Source organism: Ctenopharyngodon idella, chromosome 18, assembly GCF_019924925.1.
Source record: "Ctenopharyngodon idella isolate HZGC_01 chromosome 18, HZGC01, whole genome shotgun sequence".
NCBI classification, from domain to species: domain Eukaryota; kingdom Metazoa; phylum Chordata; class Actinopteri; order Cypriniformes; family Xenocyprididae; genus Ctenopharyngodon; species Ctenopharyngodon idella.
The window spans coordinates 5,010,083-5,034,816 of record NC_067237.1 but is presented as its reverse complement, the minus strand read 5'-3'; the positions used below and the strand labels follow the sequence as shown (position 1 = coordinate 5,034,816).

General features: G+C 37.3%; 1 protein-coding gene across 2 annotated transcripts; it reads right to left on the bottom strand.

Annotated features, from left to right (window-relative positions):
- Positions 1 to 862: 862 nt before the first annotated feature.
- On the bottom strand, positions 863 to 24,221 carry prdm10 (PR domain containing 10). 2 transcript variants are annotated; one of them, XM_051870693.1, is made up of 23 exons: positions 23,804 to 24,221; positions 21,164 to 21,294; positions 19,674 to 19,835; positions 16,307 to 16,366; positions 16,075 to 16,179; positions 15,722 to 15,902; positions 15,058 to 15,299; positions 14,773 to 14,973; positions 13,318 to 13,390; positions 12,933 to 13,050; positions 12,718 to 12,835; positions 12,076 to 12,360; positions 9,637 to 9,981; positions 8,380 to 8,535; positions 7,994 to 8,173; positions 7,747 to 7,857; positions 7,091 to 7,291; positions 6,873 to 7,016; positions 6,443 to 6,613; positions 5,434 to 5,571; positions 3,468 to 3,642; positions 3,273 to 3,373; positions 863 to 3,186 (listed from the first exon to the last, which is right to left on the bottom strand). In XM_051870693.1, exons 2-23 carry the CDS (start codon positions 21,233 to 21,235, stop codon positions 2,995 to 2,997), a joined length of 3,531 nt encoding a protein of 1,176 aa, XP_051726653.1. In that variant the 5' UTR covers positions 21,236 to 21,294; positions 23,804 to 24,221; the 3' UTR covers positions 863 to 2,994. The 2 variants fall into 2 exon arrangements, with proteins under 2 accessions (XP_051726653.1, XP_051726654.1); XM_051870694.1 differs by having other exon boundaries at positions 21,164 to 21,280.
- Between the last annotated feature and the right edge of the window lie 513 nt (positions 24,222 to 24,734).

The window sequence follows — 24,734 nt, the reverse complement described above, 5'->3', positions numbered from 1 at the left end:
GTAAACTTACTAAATGTAAATTAGTAAACTAATAAATTGTCATTTAATTGTAAATAATATGCACTTAAGTGTCAGATAACATTACATGCAGTTCGTAATATTGTTTATTATTTCTTTAAATACTCTTTTTAAAAGTATGCTAAAATGTGCTACCTTTTCACAAGAGGATGCACCGGAGAAGGTCAAAACGTGAGGGATTTTCCTTATCAGTTTATAAATTTATGTTTAGGTTTCTGAATGTTTACAATGTAGGCCTATAAATTCTTGATATCCTCAATACCATAGTAAGTGTACCTATGGAAGTGTAACAGTAACTGGAGGGTTTAAAAATAAAATGTGAATAATTCATAAATCCTACTTTTATTAGAAAATTAAAAAAAAAGAAAAAAAAAGAGCCATATAGTTACACACAGAGTCGTACTACTGTTTAGGCGGATAAACTTGTGCGTTTCTGACGTAATCCCCTTCCAATATGAACGTAAAAACAAAGTATAACATTAGATATTAAGTTCATGTAATGTTACCTTCGTTTTTGCTTTTCGTCAGCTGTTTTCAAAGCGATTTTATGTCATTTTAATTCTAGTTTGCCATAAAACACGATATGCTCTCATTGGGTCATGGCGACATCATGTGGTCAACATGTGAACGTGACTGGAAATCACTGAAGTCTGAATTTAATTTGCTATATTCCCACGTCCAACCTCGTCTGGAACACAGCATAAGTCAAAACATTAGATTATACTTGAAATTAAGCTGTCGATATATTTTACTATTGTATTTATTCCAAAACATTTCTTTAAAAAGGCAGTCATACAATATAAAGCCAAGATGAGGGATCTGATGACTGACACGCAGGAAGACATCGAGTGTACAAAAGCACATTTATTTCCCATCACTAGGAACAACAGGAGACACCAACTCAGAGACAGAGGCGCATTACTGTACATAAACCGTCAATAATTACAACAATACTTATAATCATAGTACAGATACTGAATTTTTACATTGTACAAGTTTGTCTCAGTATAAATAGTGTATATTGGATATATTTCCCTTTTTCAGGTTATAAAGATGCAGCAGTGCTCCAACTGACAGATGTGCAAAACCGAAATAAATACTAGTATGTCCAGAAATACAAGTTACATGAAACACAAGTTCTTAAAGTTCTCCAGTCATTTTAACAGATAATACACAGAATAACATGAGGATTCAGATTAATGGAGACATTTTGGGATGGATTTTTTGGGGGAGAATAATGTGTTCATCCTTCACCTGAACCTCATTCTCGCTGGTGACTCTTTCCATGGACCAAATATATTTTAAGTAAAAAGTTGATCTGGGTTTTGCTTTCAATCACAAGTCTGAAGTAAAGTGATGTGGGATCTTGGATAGTTGATGTTTAACTATCAATGCCTGAATTATAATGCAATCTTGCAATGCTAGACTGAATCTTATAAAGAAATGTTAAGATCATATTTTACCCCAAAATCAAAGGAAAAACACATTCTATTTTGTATCAAGAAACTGAAGTCTGTTTTTAAGGGCAATTTTGAATCATGACATTATGATCATGACAACCAAGCACGTTTTTTTCTCCAAATTCTCATGATGTTTAATAGACAAAAATAAAAACACAGAGTATCACTTTCTCAGTGTAAATTTTAATTCTTTCTTTGGTTTTTGGGGTAAAATGTGATATTTCATAAGATTCTCCTGCTAATCCAAGCAAGTTTTCTTTTAGAAGGTTCATGAATACAGAGCCTGATTGAAATGATTTAACAGTGATCTACAGGCTTTGTGGCGACATTAAATTTTACTTCAAGAATTCCAAATATATTGAAACAGAATCCAGTAAAAGTGAAAATTCACAGCGTTTGACCCCTTTATTGTGGGAAACATTAAATTAATTTATATATATATATATATATAAAAAAAAATATTTTAAAGGTCTCTCATCTATTGAAGCTTGTTTCCGCCACTAAAAAAAAACAAAAAATAAATAAAAAAGGTAATTGCAACTTTTAATCTCACAATTCTGACTTTTTCTCACAATTACGAGTTTTTAATCACACAATTCTGACTTTTTTCTCACCATTGCGAGTTATAAAGTCAGAATTGCGAGATATAAACTCGCAATTGCGTGTTATAATGTGCAATTGTGAGGGAAAAACAAAACACTGACATTTTTTTCCTCAGAACTGCAAGTTTATCTCACAATTCTGACTTTATAACTCGCAATTGTGAGAAAAAAAGTCAGAATTGTGAGTTATAAAGTTAGAATTGTGTGATATAAAGTCAGAATTGCGATATAGTCTCGATGCTGAATTTTTTCTCGCAAATGCGTTTTTAATCACACAATTGTGACTTTATAACTCACAATTCTGACTTTATAGCTCACAATTCTGACTTTATAGCTCACAATTCTGACTTTATAGCTCACAATTGTGAGTTTAAATCTCGCACTTCTGAGAAATAAAGTCAGAATTGAGATGCAAACTTGCAATTGCGAGAAAATATCTCATAATTCTGACTTTATATCTCACAATTCTGAGAAAAAAAGTCAGAATTGTGAGATAAAAAGTCGCAATTACCTTTTTTATTTTTTATTTCATGGCAGAAACAAGCTTCCATACTCATCTGTCTCAATCAGGTATGAAAAAATAAAATCTCTCAATACTTAGGGGGAAATTAACTGAATAAAAAAGTAAAGGAACAACAATCAAACTAGGCCAAAATGAAGATCATAAAAGAGGCAGTATGGCACAGGTTAAAAGTCATGATAGTTCCTGAAACCACACATGGTTGGGTCTTTTTGGGTCTCTAGAAACACAGTTAACCACTCCAGTGTTCTGAATATTCCATAAAAAACTTCTTCACTATTTAAGTTTATTTTTTACTCTTCAAGAAAATAAAAATAAATCAGAAATCTGTTAAAGTAATTCATCTGTCCCCCTTCAGTAAACAACAGAGCGTTTCTTCATGTGTGATTCAGTGTCAGGGTTTGGTAATGTGAACTTCACTGGCTCCCGTCCCATTGGTGGTGGTGGTGATGATGTACTGCGTGGTGGTCTGCTGACTGACAGCGGGCTGCTCCAGCGGATCGGGGTGAACCTGTGCTGCAGTGGACGGGACGCTCACCTGCTTACCATCCAGCTCCGTCTGTCCTTCTGAGATGACATAGTGTGTCTGCAATGCACGAGAAACAAACACAATTGCAGGACACCGTCTGAAAGTGGAAGCCAGGTAGTTTTTCCAGTAAACGTCAGACTCACCGTTTTGACCTGACTGCTGTTGACGGCAGCGGTGACGGGGGTGCTGGCCTCTGCTATCACATACTGAGTATGAGGAAGAGCCATCATCTGGATCTCAGATGCTTATAGGAGCAAAGGGAGGGAAACACAATGCTGTCTTCATACATACGGGTTAATATAACATTACAAACAGGTGCTTTTGATAAAGGAACTTACGATAACTCCTGTAGTTCCAGTTGCTGGGAAGGTACGCATGCTGTGCAGCACCTTGCGTCTGATTAGTGGACGTCTGTAGAGTCTGGCCCTGAGCCAGGGTCACAGGGGTCAGCTGGGCGGTGCTAAGTTCCTGGGCAGCTTGCTGAGAGGAGGGACTTAAAGGCTGACCTGACACCTGATTGGATGGTAGGAAGTGTCAAAAGGAGAACTGACAGTGAGTCTGACGCCACTAAACTACACAAAAGTACATAAAATTACAAACATTTTTTTCTTCCAACCAAAAGTATTCACATATTTTTATATGACAAATATTCGTCATCCTCTGATGATCCAAAAAGATTAATTTTTTTCTGGTGATTATGAAATGATTTTGTTGAGGAGCACATTTGAATAGAAAATAATAATAAAAGGTTTTTTTTTTTTTTTTTTTTTTACTTTAAGACTTTATTAAGTGTGAACCATCGTTATAGGGCTGAACAATTTAGGTAAACTAAAAATTTTAAGGTTGTGCACAATTGAGTAAACTTTACAAGAACCACAAGAACTTTACAAGTAGAAGTTAACATTGTTTTTAAAAAAAAAAAAAAAAAAAAAAAAATCTCTTTTCACTTGAGTTTTCATAGGTTTCATTATTTTAAATTCAAGATGTCTATAAAATAATAATTTTGATTTTTATTGCGATTATTGTTAAATGGAGATATTACATTAAGAAATATATTGCAATAATACTATTATACTGTAAAATTAAAATACTAATACTTATAAAATTATAAAAATTAATAATACTATCTTAATTTCTTCATTTTCAAATGTTAAACCACCAAGCTTTTATTATGGCAATTTACCAGAGAAATTTCAGAAATTCAGAAACCCCAGTGCATATACTTATTTAAAAAGGGGAATTCACCACTGGCAAGATGGGATTTTAATAATACTTGGCTGTCTATACAGTAGAAACACAAAAAAATGTTTTTTTTAGTGCTACATGACTAGGGAAAACAGAAAAAGGCCTGTGGCATTCCTTTTTGTCAAAAACTTCGACACTCATAATGCAATTCTGCAACAATTCTGGCACCACAGCTCTGTCAATCTGACTGTCTGTGGACAGGAATGCAAAAACGTGAAAGTTCTGTAGTTTAACAAATGGGGGGGAAGCACTGTAAGCCTATGTAGATAGTAAAAACTTTGCCACCAATGGTCTCTATGATCAACTTTGCTCACAATGCTTTTGAGAAACACAGCCCTGGACAGTGCTGGGTAGATTACTTACAAAATTGTAGTTCGTTTCTGATTCCAAATTACATGACAAAAATTGTAGTTAGTAATGTAATATATTACATTACACACTTAAGGTAATATAATCTAGACTACTTTTTGATTACTTTTGACCTAGCTTGTTTATCACATCAAATTAAATAGGATAATATTGTACCATATTGATATAAAAATACAAAGAGAAAGAAAATATATTACATCCCTTGTTATCAACAACATGAAGTGCATTAAATATTACATTACGTCAGGGTTTCCCAAACTGGGGTTTGTAATGGAACTGCAGGGAGTTCGTGAGTTTAATGAATAACGCAATCAGACTACTTGTTACTTTTTTATTGATTACAAGTATTTTAAAATGTAATATAATCTAATTGCAAGCACTTAATTGTTGGAATCTGATTACATAATACAGATTACATGTAATCAGTTACCCAGTACTGGTCCTGGAGCTGTCAAAAATTATGCATTTTCTTCATCTGGTGGACTTTTACTGACAAATAAACAGGAATGTAGGTAACAGAGGAAGACTAAAAATTGTTCATTTACATATTCTACTGACGCTGTAACAATACAAAGCTGGTTGAAAACTGGAGAACTTATCCTTAAATTAAATCACAGCCATTTTGGTTTTACTTCAATATATCGTACAACCCTAAACAGCATACATATGCTGTAAAAGACAGCTGCTCACCTGTGCATTGGCCTGCACTGTCCCTGTGGGCTCAGCCACCTGTATGTGCTGAACCTGAATAGAGTGCTGACTGTAACTGTGAGGGTCATGTAACTGACTCACATCTACTGTAGAGTGCTGAGAGTGAGGAGAGGACGCCTGCAGAGACAGACAGAACACCACTTATCAAATCACCCCAAAACCCATCATCACATTGTCGCTGTTGGGCGGAAAGCTCGTATCTCCAAAAATGCTACTTTTCAGGAAATGGAAAAAACACAGTATTTTTTTTAAATAATTAAACACCGCATTGTCAAAGTTGATTTTGTGGCTTAATATATGGTCAGACACTTGCATGTGTCATTATATTATTAACATTTGACCAAAATCAAGCTCAAATGGAGCTAGGAGTTTTCTGACCAACAAATTTCAGACATGCGTGTTTGTCTGTCATTAGAACGGCCGCATCTGAAGCAGTAAATGCACTGCATTATGTTTTCATCAACTTACAGGTCCTAAAGTATGTTGTATTTGGGCGCTCAATTTTTTTCTGTCATTTGTCCAAAATGCATGCGGCACTTCATTCACTATAGAGGCTGGTGGAGTCATGAGGTTTTACAGACAGTTTGGGGATTCAATGGAGTTACGAAGTTTAGTCACAAGCTCTTTTTAATACTTTTCATTGGTTAGATATTTGCAAAACCCACAGACAGACATAAAGAGTGACCAACAGTAATCATTTATGAAAAAAATAACAATGACGAAATATGGAGATACGAGGTTTGCGCCAAACAGCGACGATATATAAAAGCACCATACATATGTACACAAGCATGTAAACAGAGGAAGCACAAAGGCACAGAGAAAAAAAAAAAGCCAAAAAAACTAAAGCAGTAAGGAGAATCGAAGAAAAAAAATGTAAAAAATGAAGTGAAAGAATGAGTGAAATAAATAAATAAATAAATATAAGAGTAAAAACAACCATAGAAATAAAGAGCAAAAAAGCAAGTGTGAACGAGTGTGTCCATACCGGTGCCACCTGCACCACCTGCAGCTGTATGTGCTGTGGCTGTGACAGGCCTCCTCCTGCCTGAGACACAGGGATGTACTGGATCCTCTGGAAATCCCCTTGTGCTGTGCGGTAGTCTGTGGTCAGGGTCTGGGACAGCTCCGTCATGGCCTGTGTCAATAGGTCGGTCGTCTAGGAGAAAGACAGAAACTGATGAATATTGTGTTGTTACATGACAGGACACTTTGTTTATCATCTAACCTGTAACACTTTATTGATGCGTCTTTAAAAACTTAAAGAATATTTTGTGAAACAGCATTCAGTAAGAAACCTGTTTCTTTAGAATAATATGATCTAATGATCCCAGTGAGATTTTTATAGAAAGTAAACAGAATATATTTTGATTTGATGATGTGGTGTTTGAGCGAGTGTATCTGAGCGTGTTGCTCACCACCACAGCCTCGGCAGTGGTGCCGTCCGTTGTGATGACAGCAGGAGTGCTGCTGATGACCGTAGCGGCCAGAGGTGCCTGGATGCTGTTGCTGTTGTACTGATATTCTGGATGCTTCTTACGGATGTGCTGGACCATCTTCGTCTAAAAATAAAGATACATTAGTACACATAAATCCATACAGATTAACACACATACTACCTCAGTAATGACTGTACCTTGCTGCTGTACTGTTTGGCACAGTGCGGGCAGCACACAGGTGCAGTAGCGATAGTGCCCGTCAGCTGGGTGTGTGTGCTCAGCATGGGGTCAGGCTCCCCCGGCCCGGCTGGACGCAGCTTCCGGATGCTGGGAGGCAATTCTGCCCCAGGGTGGTTCTTCAAAATGTGTGCCTTCCTTTTACTGGCACTTTTATACACCTGAACAGGTAAAGGATGAGGTAAACTTGATATAGATTAATTAAAAAAATATAAAATATATATATTATATATATATATATATATATATATATACACATATTTATAGGATTAGGATGTAATATATAGTATTCATTGCATACATCAAAAAATTGGCTGATATTTCCATGTTCCACTTTGTACTTTGAATTTTTTATCGAATTTTGCACAAAAAACTATTTGTATTTTCCAAGATCAAATTTTGATTTAAGATATAAACTGTAGACATGAATGCACTATGCAAGAATAGTCAAATGACAACTCTATTTTCAGAGGAGGCTCAAGGACACACTGCTATTGTCTTTCTATGAGTCAGCTGTAACGGCAGCCAACGTGGAGACCGAAGGGTCATTAAAATGCCTGGGCTCAAGTCCATGAAGGTGGTAAGACAGAATTGGCAAAGCTGAATGAGTCCAGACCTTATCACAGTACTGGCAGAAGTAATCTCTGTTGGGTTTAATGATGGGCAGTGTCAGCTCAGGAACCTCCTCCAATCGCATCTCAGGATGTCGTTTAGACAGATGATTCACCTAAGGACATGCGCAATTACATCATTAAAGTGAGAAAATAAGCCACAAGTGGCCTATGATTTAAAAAATACTGATTCTGGGAGGCCTAAGAAAAAGCTGAAAGACGATATACAAACTGAGGTCAAAAGGTCAATACCAGCATCCCTCGTCTCCTGAAGCCCATCATACAGAGTCTGCATTTAAACATGAAGCTTTCAAAGTCAGTGGTGGGCTCCTTCTGTTTCAGAGCTTTGGTGCGATGGATGCGGTCCGCCTTTTTGGCCTCGCGTTCAGGGTTGTGCATCCTCTGCATGTGTTCCCGTAGTTTATCCTTCCTCTGGCCAACAAAATAGAAAAATCACACAATGAAATGAATGCAAAGTTATGTACATAAAGCATTCTAAGGTAGATTTAATGTCTAAACTGTAAATGCAGCAAATGTATTTGGTTTCAAAGACCATAAAAATGCATAAACATCACAATGCACAGCATTTGTTTGTGTGTATGTGAATGCACTTATTCATCCGGGCATATGTGAATCACCTTAAACTGTTTTCCACAGGTGGAACACAGGAAGTCCTTGCGGTCAGAGTGGCGGAGCATGTGGAGTCGTAGTTTATCAGGCCTGCAGAAGGCTTTATCACACTCTGTACACTGGAAGATCTTCTCTGAGTGGAAACTCCTCACATGTTTCTTTACCTGCACAACACAGATATATGACTGACCAACGCCCCATAATCAAATTACAAGAATATTGCCATGTAACCAGACATTAAAGAGGTCTTATCACTTTTAATGTTTTCTTTTTTTTCCTTCAAAGTCCGCTTAGTATGTTAGCGAAGGTTTCTGCACTAAAAACAGCCATACTTTAGTTTATATGACCATTTCCTTAAGTTATTTTTGCTACTGTACCTTTAAGGCTCTAAAGAGTCTTCTATGTTACTGAACATGAAATATAACTCTTTTAATTATAACTCTTTTCACTTGCTTACACTAAAATTTCAGTAGCGGATGCTAATAGCAGTGAAGTTTCTCAAGTACCGACATCAATATCACGGTAAAAACTAATATGCTTACACACTCTTTTATTAAAAGGCACAATGTGTAAGATTTTTAGATTAAAATATCCAAAAACCACTAGAACAATGTTATATGTTTTGTTGACTTGTTTACTTGCATTATCCCAAACATTTCCAACAATGTTTAAATCCAGAGAAATCAGCAATTTTAACCAAGACATGGACCGTGTCATTTCGACGCCTGTCCATGACGTCATATCCACGTTACCCTCGATTTCCAGTTTTATTTTTGTTTACTTTCATACTTTTCGCCGTTTCATACCACAGTACCGTTAATAAAACTCTTCCATGAACATAATTTCTGCCTGAGTCCGTCGGATTGCTTTCTATCGGCTAAGGTGAAGACGACAAATCCCATGATTCCACGCTAATTCACTGCGTCATCAAGCTATGCCTTTGTTTTGAATAAGCGACCTCTAGTGGTTAAAATTACATATTGTGCCTTTAATAAAGTTTAATATTAATATAAATATTAACAAATTAAAGGTCTGTTGCCTTTAAGTATTTCTCAATTATGTAAAAATTATTCCCTCATGTTTTTTAAGAAATTAGTGATATCACAACCACAGATTTCTGAGTGAGCCATTTTTATAGGATTGTTTTAATAGAAATGGGATTTTTGGAATGTAAAGAAAGGACTTTTAAAAGACAAAAAGATAAGGCCGGGTAAGGCAGTTTAGAAATTGTATCAACATGTGTCCCATTTGCTAGCACATCTCACCTGTATGAAGTCTGTGAATGTTTTCTTGCAGGAAGGACAAGAAAAGCAGCCATTGACCAGGTGAACCCCCACATGCACTTTGAGCAGGTCTAATCTGTCATAGGACTCAGCGCAGAACAGGCAGGAGTATGTGCGCTGATCGGAGTGCAGCTGCAAGTGATCCTCAAGCGCAGCGTTCGTCAGAAAGCCCTTACCGCACTGATGGCACATGTGACGGCAGCCGTCCCGCCCGTGGTACCGCATGTGCTGGTCCAGCTTGTCTTTATCTCGGAAGGCTTTCCCACACTGGGGACATTTAAAGGGTCGAAAGGACTTACGGATGAATAGATGCTGGAGAGCGGCATTCTGGGTAAGGGAAGAGAGAAAGCATTGAGGAATGGACACTTCTCAGAGGAGAAGACAACTTAGGTGGACAATCCGAGCAGGATGATGAGGAATCACTTCGATTGAATTCATATGGTTTGCAAGCAATGACATAATGCACTTGCTTGAGTCTGTATGTCACAGAGATGGCGGCTAAAACAAGCGGTTTTGTTTGCATGCTGAACACAAACAGGATTAAATCTTTCAGTTGTAGCTAATAGTTCACCCAAAAATGAACATTGTGTCATCATTTACTCACCCTCATGTTTACAATGCTCTTTTTAAATAATAATACTTTTATTTACAGAATAGCTTTAAAATTACAATAATATTTAGAGGCGTCATGCACTTAGTATTTTTGAGGGGCACCATATTCAATTATACTTTTGAATTACTGATGCGAGAACATGCATTATTAACGGATTTACTGTCACAGAATATTAAGAATATTAGACCTATAAGTCCTGCATCAATTCAGTCTTCCACGAATTTTGTAGCTTATAAAATCAAACCAATTTAAAGCATATAAGCACTGACACCGCAAGGCAAACTGCCTTGAAGTCCTGCAAACCTAACGTCCTCCATTATCTAGTGTACGCTGAGTTCGCAAGTTACTTTTTTGTAAAATATTGGGCGGATTCCCCCAACCACCCGCACTCGAAAAATCGATGGTTCTGCAAGAATCGCTTATAGGCTGTGACATATTTCAGCTTCAAAACGAAAGAAATTCACCAGAAAACGACCATTTTTGGGCACTATTCATTTTGTACCTACAATATTCTGTCTTAAATTTCTCTGCTTCCAAACGTTAAGCCGTAGAGCTTTTATTTTGGATGAGAATTGACATTTATCCATGACATTCTAAACATCTCCTTTAGGTCAAACTCGGTGACATGATGACAATTAAAGGGGACCTATAATGCCCCTTTTTCAAGATGTAATATAAGTCTCTGGTGTCCCCAGAATGTGTCTGTGAAGTGTCAGCTCAAAATACCCCACAGATCATTTATTATAGCTTGTCAAAACTGCCCCTATTTGTGTGTGTCCCTTAAAATGCAAATGAGCTACTGCTCCCAGACCCCTTTCCAGAAAAGGATGGAGCTTTAACAGCTCACGCTTCGGTTGCTCAACAACAATAACAAAGCTGGAGAATCTCACGCAGCCAAAATGAGGATTGTCAGTAACGGTGTTCAGCCTTACATTGTTCAAACCGGAGTCAGACACTGATGGAGAGACTCAGGAAGAAGTTACAACTTTTAGAATGTGTCTGCACATTTCTGAATGGTTAATGGATAAATGTATGTAGTTGCTAAGGAGTTGATTCAATTCATTGACTAGCGTGTGCCGTCATGTTAATCTTTTGTGCAAATCCAGTGTTGAACTGACCCTTGTTTGTGAAGCAGTCCGGCGTAAAATGACGGCATGGTAGCAACACTCTACTACAACAACTCTTCCTCTTCTCTAAAGCAGCCCAACATGGCCTCACCCCCTTTGTTGCGTGTTCTCGAGGGCAGGGTTTATGTAAATTTTAGGGTTAGTGATGTCACCAACTCAGGAAGAAGCTCATTGTAGTCCCTACCAGCCGTTTGTTGTAGTCCTTAAAAAGCAATTTCTTTGCGTTGAACTTTCAACATCGTAACTTTGCAGATGTTGTTTATGCTCAATCAGCAACATTACACACTAACTAAAGTTAAAAAAGTGAAATCATAATCAACCACCCCTTTAAATGATGACAGAATGTTCTTTTTTTGGTGAAGCTGTCCCTTTAACTCTGTTGGTTGATGAAGCTTGAGGATTGAACTGATACAGACAGATGTAATGGGGATGTAGGGAGTCATAGGCTGTCAGTGTAACGTGACATCACAACACTGTATTGACTGAAGGAGGAAGTTTCCTCTGACTCCACTCTGGCCCACATTAGACCTACCTGCAAGTCCACCTTAACGTGCAGCACACAACAAAAGAGAAAGACACACACACCCACACACAAGCTACTGTTAAATAACTCTAGCCTGCTTAACACACTACATTGCAGAGATATGAGGGTGTGGGTCACCTGTGATGGGCGTATCTTACCCTAATCCTCCTCGCCCTCCTCATGTCCTGAGGTGTGAGGTGGGGGTCTACGGGACTTGTCTGAGACAGGTCCTCTTTGGCAGACCCTGGGACCTCTGTGGCCGGAGGTGGGGTGACAGAATCCCCCTCGACTTGCAGTGCCTCAGTGTGAGTTGCTGGGGTATCAAGCCCTTCCTCAGTCTCTGTCTCCATTGATTCGGCTGCCATCTCCACCACCTTCAGTCCATTAAGAGCTCCGTCTGTCCTTTCCTCAAATGGCAGTTTATCTACAGATGCCAACAGCTCCTACAGCAGGTGCAGAGACAAACATTGAGCACAGAATCCATTCATCAGCTGGAAAAAAATCATTCTGAAAATGATTCCAAAAATATCATTCCGCTTTGCCATTATAGTTGTGGTGTGGACTCTACTATTCTTTTGTATTTAGGACAACTTTTCTAAATTATATATATATATATATATATATATATATATATATATATATATATATATATACACACACACACTATATCTTTATCATAATAGTTATCATCCTTGGTTTGAACAGGCCTTTATGTATTTAAAATAACATAGACGAGTAAATGATTTTTGGGTGAACTATCCCTTTAATGGACTTTGGTTTACTTTACTGGTCTACAGTACCTGTGTCTTGTCAGCACTCTCAATGGGAGTCTGTGGGCAGATGAATTTCGTACGCCGTCCTGGTCGCCTTGCAGCACCGAATCGTTTCCTGCCCCGCCCTCGGCCACGGCCCTTTGGCCTGGAAAAAGAATATTAGTCAGACACTATAATGAACTCAGTGTCAGAAATACAATTATGAACATGGAAGAATATGAGACATTTATTTGCATTCAAACCTTTGGATGAGGTTCAGCTTGTCATCGTGCATGTTTAAGTGCTGCTGAAGCTGCTCTGAGCTCATGAACCGTCTGTTACACTCATAACACGGCCAGTTCTTCTCCTGCTCACGTAAAACTACCAAGAAAGAACAGGGGGGTTTAGAGTTGAACCAGGAGAAACAACCAACCTTTTTAGCACACAATGTACAACCATACTTTTCAAAATATTTGTTCTTTAATAAAATATATTTATAATTTGAGAGTACCGCACCAAACCAAAACCCTCAAAAGCACAAAACGAACCAAACTGTGAGAAAGTTATCCGTTACATCCTTAGTAAATATATAGTTTGTAATGTCTGTGACTGTGTGAATAAATCAAAGAGATGATAATTACAATTTACCTTTTCTCTCTTCGTCTGTGACATCATGAACCTTTTGGTTGACAAACTCAGCGTATGATGCAGCATACCACACCTGGAGCATAAGATCGCATGTGAATTCATACATCATCTGAACAGGTAAGAAAATACCCGTTTACTGTGAAAAACATCCTAAAAATAAAAATTGCACTATATTATGCACCGCTCTGTTTGTTGTTAGGATGAAAGAAAGTTTTAAAAGTTAAATTTTTAGGCTGGTCTGCCTCAGCGGTCCAACAGCGCTCGCCAATGTCAAAATGATTGAAATGGCCAATCAAATCAAAGAAGACAAGTGTGAATTCCAACGTGACACTTTAGTTTTAAAGGATTAGTTCACTTTCAAATAAAAATTAGAAAATGAGCGATGGTTTCTCTAGATAAGACCCTTATTCCTCATCTGGGATTGTGTAGAACGCTTTGAAGCTGCACTGAAACTGTAATTTTGACCTTCAACCGTTTGGGGCCAATTGAGGTCCACTATAAGGAGAATAATCCTGGAATGTTTTCATCAAAAACCTTAATTTCTTTTTGACTGAAGAAAGAAGGACATGGACATCTTGGATGACATGGGGGTGAGTAAGTATCAGGAAATTTTTATTTGAATGTGAACTAATCCTTTAATGGTAAAAGAGTGCATGGTAAGATGTAAGTAACAAAATATTTAATATTTGACAAATGTTTTACGACAGAAATGTTCAACGAATGACAGGTCTAATATCCAGTGATGCAAACTACTCAGCTGTTTTATCAAATTTTGCCATTTTGAATTGAAAATATGCTATCATTTACATGATTCATGTAATTTACAACTGAATGTGACGTTTGTATTTTCGAGATATTAGACAAGAATAAGAGTGAATGTGGGCATATTTTAAAATAAAATATTATTTGCAAATAGTTTAAATTGATTACTTCATAATTACAATTGGACCTACAGCTTTTTTTTATTTAATTTTTTTTCACCATTTTTATTTCTTTTTTTTTATTCCCTTAAATCCCTCTTAATCCTTATTTAATTCCTTAAATAAAAATTAAAGGAACATTCAAGACATAGAATATTCCTTTAATATATAAGGAATATTCAAGACCAATATTCAAGACATGGTTATGGCGTTCACACACACACACACACACACACACACACAATATTATGCTGGAAATATAAAATTAAACATCTTGAAAATTGTTGTCATTTGGCTATTATGTTCTCCTAAAATCTTCTGTGTAGCAATTTATTCAATCCATTAAAAACAAAAAAGGGGAAAAAAAATAACTTTCAAGTCATATTGAATAATGCTTGAAAGGCTGAAGAGAAATAATAAAATAAAGATATAATAATTATGATTGATGTAAGACAAATTTATAATAAAGATAATAAAGATATCATTTTTATCCTTTTGTTTGCTATAGATGAGAAAATTCTTTCTTTCTTCTGACCTTAAGCTCCTGTTTGGGCTGAATGTTCTTAATGGTGGTGTAAAAAATGTCCGAGCCGTACTGATAAGCCACCAGGTTCTGCTCCAGGTGGTTCTGGGCTGGCCGGACAAACATCATCCAGTTGCATCGCTCCTCATCGGACAGGTCAAACCAGAGGTCCTCCGCTCTCTCGCCCTCTTTCTCTGGGTCTAGCATGTATAACTACACACAGCAGGATTACACTTTTGAACACTATACGAGAAAACTACTTATGATAAAAGAGAAGGGTTTACACATTTGTCATACTTTCAGGTGGATGTGAGTGTCCTGCAGTTCGCTCTGTCGCACCAGCGGCCCCTCTATAGGACCAAACTGTGTGCGTTTGGGGATACGCCGCTTGGTAAAGACTCCGCCCAGGAAGCGGTCGATATACAGGACTAGAGGAAGGCTGGCCCGAGCCTTGGACATCACAGGGCGGTTCAGGATAGGATGCAGAGGACCGTGTTTCAGACATGCTCCAGTATTAGCATTATTACAGTCTTCACACCCTACACATAGCAATAAAAATACATGTTTACATTTAAAAGTGTCTTATGTATGAACCTGGGGAGTTAACAAACATTTCTCACCACAATCTGAATCTGACAGTTCACCAAAAAATGAAAATTCTGTCATCAATTGCCCACTGTTTTATGTTGTTCCAAAACCATAAGACATTTGTTCATCTTCAAAACACAAATGAAGATTTTTTTTTAGCTAAATCTTTTAAAGCGACGTGTCTCTTCAGAAATCTCTGAAGAGACACGGGACAGAAATCTCTTTATTTTATTCAAAATATCTTCATTTGTGTTCCAAAGATGAACGAAAGTCTTGTGGATTTGGAATGACATGAGGACGAGTAATTAATGATAAAAATTTCATTTTTGGGTGAACTAACCCTTTAAGTGTTCAGTGCTGAACATCTACTCACAGAGGTTCTGGGGGGTGAACGGCTGGGGCGTCCTGGGTTCCCAGTCGTCCATTTCAGAATCATCGCTATCATTGTCTTCTTCCTCGTCCTCTGAGTCTACAGTGGAATCTGTGGCCCCCAGGGGACTCGACGAGGCCTCCGCCATGTTGGGAAGAGCAGCATTAGTCACAGCAAGTTGGCTCTGTTAGGAAAATAATCAGTGTCTGTTCAACAAGAGGTTAACATTGCTTCACTAATGCAAAAGATGCTTTAAATCATACACTGTAGTCTCTTATGCTTGTGGCAGAACAATGTTAAGAAGACTTTCAGGTGAACAAATGCATTATGGGATATGTTTAGCAGGGCAGTGTCACCTGTGTCACAGGTTCCAGGATCGCCTGTGGGCCATCAGCTACGTTACTCAAAACGTGCAGATTGGCAGTGTTCATGTTCTGACCGCTGGGTAGTAACACAGTCACCTGGGGCAAAAGATCAAGATAGTGGTCAACATCAATGGCCAATTGCTGAAATGTTACATTTGCACTCCTATGGAATTATTTATATGGTAAATGTAAAAATCAAAAACCATGTTAAATGCCACACTACCTGCTGAGTTGTGCCATCTTGCTGAATGTAAGCAACTTGGGGTTGATCTGTAAACACCGCCTGAACAGGACCGAAAAAGAGCAGTAAACCTTTAGAGTTACTGTGTGAAACAAGCTGAACAGTATATGTTTGTGATTGCAATATGTAAGGTCAGTCAGTCATTATCACAAATACACAAAATCGGTGTGTGGTGGGCGTTCTGGCGCAATATGGCTGCTGTCGCATCATCCAGGTGGATGCTGCACACTGGTGGTGGTTGAGGAGATTCCCCCTTCAATATGTAAAGCGCTTTGAGTGCCCAGAAAAGCGCTATATAAATGTAAGGAATTAAAATGAACAACTTTAGCCACTTTTCCACTGAAATTACCCAGAACAATTTGTCCCAGGAACTTTTTTCCCCCAGAGCTGTTGCTGTCTGCGTTTTCATTGCGGTCTAAAGTACCGTGAAGATAAATTGATGATGTAGGACTGCGTGCAACTTTCCAGTTCCTGATGGATTTTGTCCTCTGCATATAAGCTTAATAAAGCCTGAACCTCATCGTCAGTCCATCGGTCATATTTTTTAAACTCCATTGTTGATTCGAATAGCAAACAACTCTTAAATTCTCTCAACTCTCACCCCTGAAATTTCCTGCAGTCAAAACACACCGAGTACCACCCCAAAGTCCCTAGTTCCTGGGGAAAGTTCCTGCGGTGGAAAAGCGGCTAATGTGATCTGATCTTGTATCACTTTTAAAGGGGTGTATTTTGCAATAACAACATGTTAATTCCTGCAATTAATATTTGCTGTTTAATGCATTAAAAATAATAAATGCAATTAGCACAGCAATCGCTTCTCACTTCCTAAAGTAGCTATGCTAATATCTTTATAAATACTTGCAATTGGGGCTGGGTATCGAATTCGATACTTTTTAGGTACCGACCGAATTGCCTCGATACTATCGAGTATTGAAAAGTGTCTTGTCATTCGGTACCAACTTTCGATAACTCCAAACGGATCCGGGGAGAGGGGGCGGAGAAATGCTGTTGCTGTCTTGAGCAATGTAATAACGTTGCATTACATTGTTATTTATATCTAAATATATGAAACTATGCGCGCGAGAGAGACCCTGAGTGCGAGAGAGCGAGTGAATCAATGGTTTCACTTTCAGTTTTTCTCTCCAAAAAGGGTGGGTTCACTACAGTTACTCCAGATACTGTGAACAGCAAAACAGAAGTGCCGCACTGCCTGCACAAACAGCGGGACGCGCAATGTTTTTTAGACTTGTTATAGGCAGGTAACAATACACAGCAGCGTTACATCAGCGTTCCTTCCTCAAGTCTATGGAAACACGCGACCGGTTCGTGACGGGCTCTAGTTCGCCTGCACGAGCACAGGATCTGGCTCCAGAACGCGAACAATTCTGGTGGAAAAGGGGTATCAGCGTCCTCCTGATACTGCCACTATGTGCAAGCACAAACCACACCCTCAGAGCGGACATTTTCAAACGGTTGTCTCCTGAAAAAGCATATATAGATATAGATAAGAAATAAAAAATAACATTCCAATTAATTGCGGGTGGATGAGTGATAAATCATTAATGTGTTGATTTTAATAAAGACACGGAACTCTCATTTCACGGCAAGACGCAACGAACACGCGTCACTCTTTTACTTTCGTTTTCAACTCTTTAGAGAAAACGAATCAAGTAAAGCATGTGCCTAGAGCACCTCCTAGTGGTCATTATATAGGAAAGGAAAACCCTACATGAGAGATTGCTTTATAACTTAACAGCTTTAACTAAAAATATACACAAGCTTAACTAACAGAAATGATATAATTATATATTTATATATAATTATATATCCAACAATGATGTAAGGAAACACTGGCAAAGTTTGAAGGGAGTAAAGCCTGTGTTTAAAGGCTGTTACAGAAATGTAATTTAGCCAAATAAGAATTTTAATTTTAATTAAATGTTAATTTATAAGCAGCCTTTTTATTCCTTTGTGCAGTGGCTCAGGAGATGAGTCTTTGAGTCTGTAAAAAAGTCAACAAACTTAAAATATAAAACCAGAGATTTTTTGAGGTAATGTAATCTTGTTGAAACAGATTTTATAAAATTGGTATCGAAAAAGGTATCATTCAGGAATCTGTATCGAAGTCAAGGTATCGGTATCGGTATCGATATCGAAGATTTTTGAACGATACCCAGCCCTACTTGCAATACTGACATTTATAGAGAGGATTGATCCACACATAAAAATACTGATACCAAATAATAATAATACCAAACCAAAACTGGTACCAAACCAGTAATTGTATGACTTTTTATTGTTAAGATAAATGGTAGTATTTATAGTATAATTTATCTTAACATTATCTAACATTAACTAAGGGACTCTATTATATTAAATTTTGTTACTACAATTGCCATTAAACAAATATTTAAAAGACTGTTTTATGTGGTTTCTACATTAATTTGGGGGTTCAATGTGAAAATATATTTATGATTACTAATTATAATGTTAAGAGATATCCTCTGTTGCAGACGAAACCATGTGTACCAAAAATACCATGTGGAGGACACAAGATAATTTAATAATTATAATATGATCATGAGGAGTAAGGCTTTCCTCTGTGTACATAATCCTTACAAGTTCAATTTTGGCTGTATTATTTGTGTCCCCCTCAAAAATTACTCTTGAGAAATGTTATGTTTATTGTCCTCCCCAACTGTTACATGAAATTTACACCCATGTCCACATGATGATCAATCCCCATTCAATCCACAATGTTAAAGGTGCAGTAAGTGATTTCTGAAAAACGCTGTTGAAAATGGATCAGACCGAGCAGCACAACACACTTGTAGCCAGTAGTGAGCAAGAGGGAGATTTGAAGAAAGACTGTTGTAAGAGAGATGTCTGAGAGACATTACAAAAGAGAAAAGGTCAGAGGAATATCACCGGAAAAAGAAGGTTTATGATCAGGCAAGAGCTTTAGGACCCGCGTTAATATTAGAAAAACTTTCCAGTGTTAGAGACATAAACTGGAAGGCCTGAAAACGGACGCAGAGGTTGTGTTGTTTCTGCTTCATATGCGCATAACATTGGTTTTGCTATATTTCACAAAACAAGATATGCTGTTCTTAGTATTGTTACACTTTTGAGTGTCACTGAAGCATTATTTTGCTTCGCTTCAGCTATGATAAAGAGACATCCACTCTTGCATTGCATTTTTGTGCATTTTCAAAGCAGAGCAATGAAGGCAGGGGTGGGTTTGTTTGGCTTGATTTCAAATATCAACAGTGTTTCTCAGATATTGCTTACTGCAACTTTAATCATGAATGCTAACCTTCTATAAACCTTCACTGGTAGAGGAGCTCACCTGTGTTCCATCGGCAGGGTGTATGTACACCAGTGTGTGTTCGGCGGACTCAACAGAGGTGTAGGAGCTTCCATCTGCAGCATATACAACCTGCTGCTGACCGCGGTCTGACTGCTCTCCGCTGTACACGATCTGAGCCACCGCACTGGCCTCGAAATGCACCTGCACACACAAAACCACATGCTTCAATACTAAAAACAGGTGAATCTCATTAAAACATGTCAAAGTGAGATTTCACCCCAAAATAATATATCAGGAAACTGAACACTTTTTTTAAGGACCATTAAGATTTATCGCACCTGTGATTATTTTCATGACAATTAAGGAATTATTTTTACTGTATTACTGTATTTATTTGCATTATGGTAATGGGCCTTTTGCAGGAGAACATGATTAATTGTAATGCAGTTGTTTTAAGGCTGGAATACACTACACAACTTTTGCCTCGATTTGCAGTCTGAAAGAGCCGACGCTAGTTCCTGAAAGTCATTGTGAGTCTGCAGATTTTGGGCAATCAGAGTTGACAGATTTCACATAAAATTGCATACTTTATTATGTTATACTATTTTTTAGCTTCAGACTATGATTCTGTCCAGACATGTTTGATATTTGAGTCAATTTTAGAACAGATGACAGAGAAATGGTTTGTCAGATCTGTGCACTAGCGCAGTTTAAAAATCTCACACTTTAACAGAATTTATAGTGCCTAACTTAATAAAAACAGACTGTGTGACTACGAGGAATGATTACCACAAAATGTGTATATCTGTTTGCAAGTTTGAAGGACTTAAATTTTAAATTAAATTAAACACATACACTACTTTAGCTATTGTCACATGCCAATGCTGGCACACAATAACATCTAATTTCTTTCTTCCGATTTATAGGGTGAAATAGGACCTTGACATTTTTTGGAAGGATTCAAGAGATTCACCCAAACAGGGAAAAAGTCTTCTTAAATAAAGAAACTGCCAATAATACTTAATAGAGAAGATAAAAACATTTGTTGTATACGAGGGATGGTTCATTCAATAGAAACAGAAGTGCATCCTTTGATTCTCTGTAGAAAAACATGAAACTAACTTAATAGTTTATAGTTAAAGGGATCATTCGTTCACCCAAAAATAAAAATTCTGTCACCATTAATCACCCTCAAGTTGTTCTAAACCTGTATGAGTTTCTTACTTCCGTTGAACACAAAGAAGCTATTTTAAACCAAACAACTGATGGGCCCCATTGACTTCCAAAGTATATATATAAAAATAAATAAATAAATAAAAATACTATGGAGGTCAATGGGGACCAGAAAATGTTTGGTTACCAACATTTTTCAAAATATCTTCTTTTGTGTCAAACAGAAGAAAGAAACTCATAGAGGTGGGTGACTAAAACAACAACATGTGGGTGAGTAAATGAAAAATTGGCAACTATCCCTTTAACCCAATAGATGTACATACGTAGTAAATCTAAAAAGCAAGGTCTGGCTGTACCTGAGGTGTGTTTCCAGTGTCACTGTTGGGTGCTGGACTCCACACAGGCGATGACTCCTGCTTGGCCTCCATTGCAACCGTATGAGGTGAGAGCGAACACCTCCTTCACCTATCCACCTGTCATCAACCACCTGTATGTTCATTATAGAACTGACATGATTTATCAAGATTTTATTAATGCCCATGACTTTCATCATGAAAAAAAAAAATATGGGCAATTCCAGCGTTATGGACGTGACATTTGCAGTCAAAACTTGAAATATAAATTCTCAGAGAATGCATTTAATACCAACATATTGAACCGTCTGTTTATATATTCATAGTCTCTTATTAAAGGAGTCCAGACATTAGAAAAATGTCAGTCTATACAATCGTTTTATATTTTAGATGAGGGAAATATACATGCGTTACGGATATGACAAAAAAAAGTCACCAAGTTTTAGGTGTCAACATATTTTTTTAGGAATTCTGTGAATTACACTGCGCGAACGAAAGTAATACTGCCCACCGAATGAAGAAGGGTTGGTTCTCCACAGAATATAAAATATTCATTTTATTTTATTTTTCGTGTTTGCATTTATGAGTAAAAAACTATGTTACAGACGTGACCGCTCTGACACCGGCACAGAAGACCGCTATAAAATTTTCACAGAGACCTCAAGCGGGAATTTAAACCACCACATGTTGATATCTGGGACTGACATAATTTATCAAGATTTTATCAATGTCCATGACTTCCATCATGAAAAAAAACATATCCATGTATGGACTGATCACTTATCTGAATATCAAATCATGAATATCATGAAATCAAAATGGACAATTTTTTATTTTATGGAATACTGCATAAATTATTTACCCGTGCACATCATTATTTTTTAAAAATTCATGTGCCCTCATAATCTTTAATAAAAATAATTTCCCATCCCTCTTGCAGTGACATCTCATCTCCGATGAAGCGTCTGCTGGCGTGAGGGCGGGGCAACCTGTCACTCACATGAGATCCACCAATAGCAGACCACAACCACACAATCAATTCCCCAACTCCCACCCTACATTTTTTCTTGTTTGAGAAGCCATTTCACTCGGATATACTGTACGTCACAATAGAGAAGAAAAGACTATCACAACTTCTGTTTCATGCCGACTTTATTCGCAATGAAATGTAGTAATGAAGTAGCGTAGAGAGTAGAAATGAAGAAGCAACACATCTTTTCTTCCCTATTGTGACTTACATCCAAGAGTAATGGATTATCGAAAACATTACGAGGGCAAAAAATAAAAATAAATAAATAAAAGTGAAACGTGTATGGATGAATTGTTCAATGTTCACATTAAGATCTATAGTATGAATTTAGAAAATAGATAGGGTGAATTTTTTTTCTATGCTGACTTGAATTGCAGCTTTATAAAGTTCTGATACATAATTAACCTCCAACATCTCAACTGCTTGATTGCTTTTATTGTCGCAAAATGTGAATTATATTATCACCCAGCCCCAATCTGCTAAACACAACTATAAGGCATGAAGTTATTAATATATTATTAACGTGATTTCCTGTAAATCTGCATTGAAACAATGTGTAGTGTGAAAAGTGCTATACAAATAAATTTGATGACTTTGATTTGGCCTCCAGTTATCACCTCAGGAAAAGGTCTGGGAAATCTAATTTTTCAATTTCTCTTTTTTTCCCCCCAGGTTTTTTTCCATGACTGTGTGAATTTTGTACAAGGAATCCTGTATATTCCACAATAATGGAATAACTCCCTTACAAAAAAATAATGTGATGGTATCAAACAATGATGATAACCTATGAAATGTACGTGGTACTCCAATGTTCTTAAAAGAAAATCATGGTTAATCTATATAAATGACAATATATTGTATAGTAGTGGCTGATGTGAACAGAACAGATGAAAGCTCAAGCTCGACACATTATACCTGTTCATTGTGTTATTTGTAATTTATTGAAAGCTCGCAGTTTAACCCAAATACAGGCGCGTACTGGAGGAGCGGTCAGTCTAATCACTGCACGGGGGTAGAGGAGATACACGGCTGGACAGAAAATCCCTAACAGCCGTGCTGAGAGAAAAAACACGCGCAAACGCCTATAACCCCGGCCTTCTTCAAACCCTGAGACAAATTCAGAGATTATAAACGGTGTAATGATGAATGAAGCAATCAGGGTGTTTGTCAGGCTCTCTCCCCCCCTGTCTAAAGCCTGCAGGTTGGGAGTTCCAGTCGGACTATACCACACAACCCACAGCGGCACAAAAACATTTCCACACCGGCATTATCAGACATTAACCCGCACTGGAGGCCAACAACGATAGTGGGATGAGAGCATATGCCCTGTTTGACCTGGAACGTCAATGCGTTGTCGTTTTAATAAAGCGCATTGGTTTCATGGAGGTTTTTAAATGCGGGACAGGGGCGCTTGGCTCCCCGCTCATAGATGAGCTCGGCCGGCGGGCGCGCTCCGTGAGTGTCTGCAGCAGAATGAGGAAGACACGACACGACTCCATTTTGGGTGGGACTAAGACAACAACAAAGCACGGCGAAGACACTCAACAAAATATATCTACATCCTAATCGACCATCCAACGGAAAACAGGCTGTGAATTTTACGTGACACTTACTGAGAGACGATCCTGAATCCGCGCTTAAGCTTCGGGTGTGGATTTCCCGAGAGTTTTGAGCATTTTTAGGAAAAGGTTGAAGTGGGTCTTCCCTCTGAATGGTAGCTGCAGAGATGGCTGCCTTGCATATATTAACATAACCTACCTAGCAACAGACGCGCGGCCGCGGGCGACGATTTGTACATTGGTATATATATCGATGGAGTTTTCAGGAATTATAGGACTAAAGTATTATATATGCTGTGGTGGATAAAGTCCGCGTAGTTTATTTTTTTATTTCGATATGTATAGAATGTTTTTCATTTAGAGATAATTGCTATTTCATGCTCGTATGGCATTTCCCTTTCAGCGCCAATGAGAAATTTCCGCCTTTTCTCCCAACCAATGAAAAAAAGAAAAACGTCTTCAAGTCCGTCCAATGAAAAATAGAGAACGTGCCAGGCCTACCAATGACATTTGAAGCGCGTCACACAAGCACGTATGGATGTGTACATGTAGGCACGTATACATGAAATATATATATATATAGAGGCCTATATACACTTTTATAACGTAAAATATTATGTATGTGTGTGTATATATATATGTATATATATATATATATATATATATATATGTATATATGTATGTGAGTGTATATATATTTTTATATATATGTGTTTATATATATATATTTATAAACCTTTATAACGTAAAATATTATGTATTTATAAATATATATATATAAACCTTTATAACGTAAATTATGATATATATATATATATATATACACATTTATATATTTTATATTTATACATTTATAAATATAAACCTTTAACGTAAAATATTATGTAAATATATATATTAACATATATTTTATATATAAATAAATTTATATAAATCTACATAAATATATATATATACATACACACATACTATTTATTTATTTTTT

Excerpts from the sequence above, each read along its gene's own strand:
- prdm10 (XM_051870693.1), bottom strand. The coding sequence starts at position 21,235 with ATGGAGGCCAAGCAGGAGTCATCGCCTGTGTGGAGTCCAGCACCCAAC. Across the intron at positions 13,391-14,772 it reads AGCCCAAACAGGAGCTTAAG|GTGTGGTATGCTGCATCATA; the intron begins GTCAGAAGAAAG and ends CTTATGCTCCAG. Across the intron at positions 8,174-8,379 it reads CCTGTGGAAAACAGTTTAAG|AGGAAGGATAAACTACGGGA; the intron begins GTGATTCACATA and ends TTTGTTGGCCAG.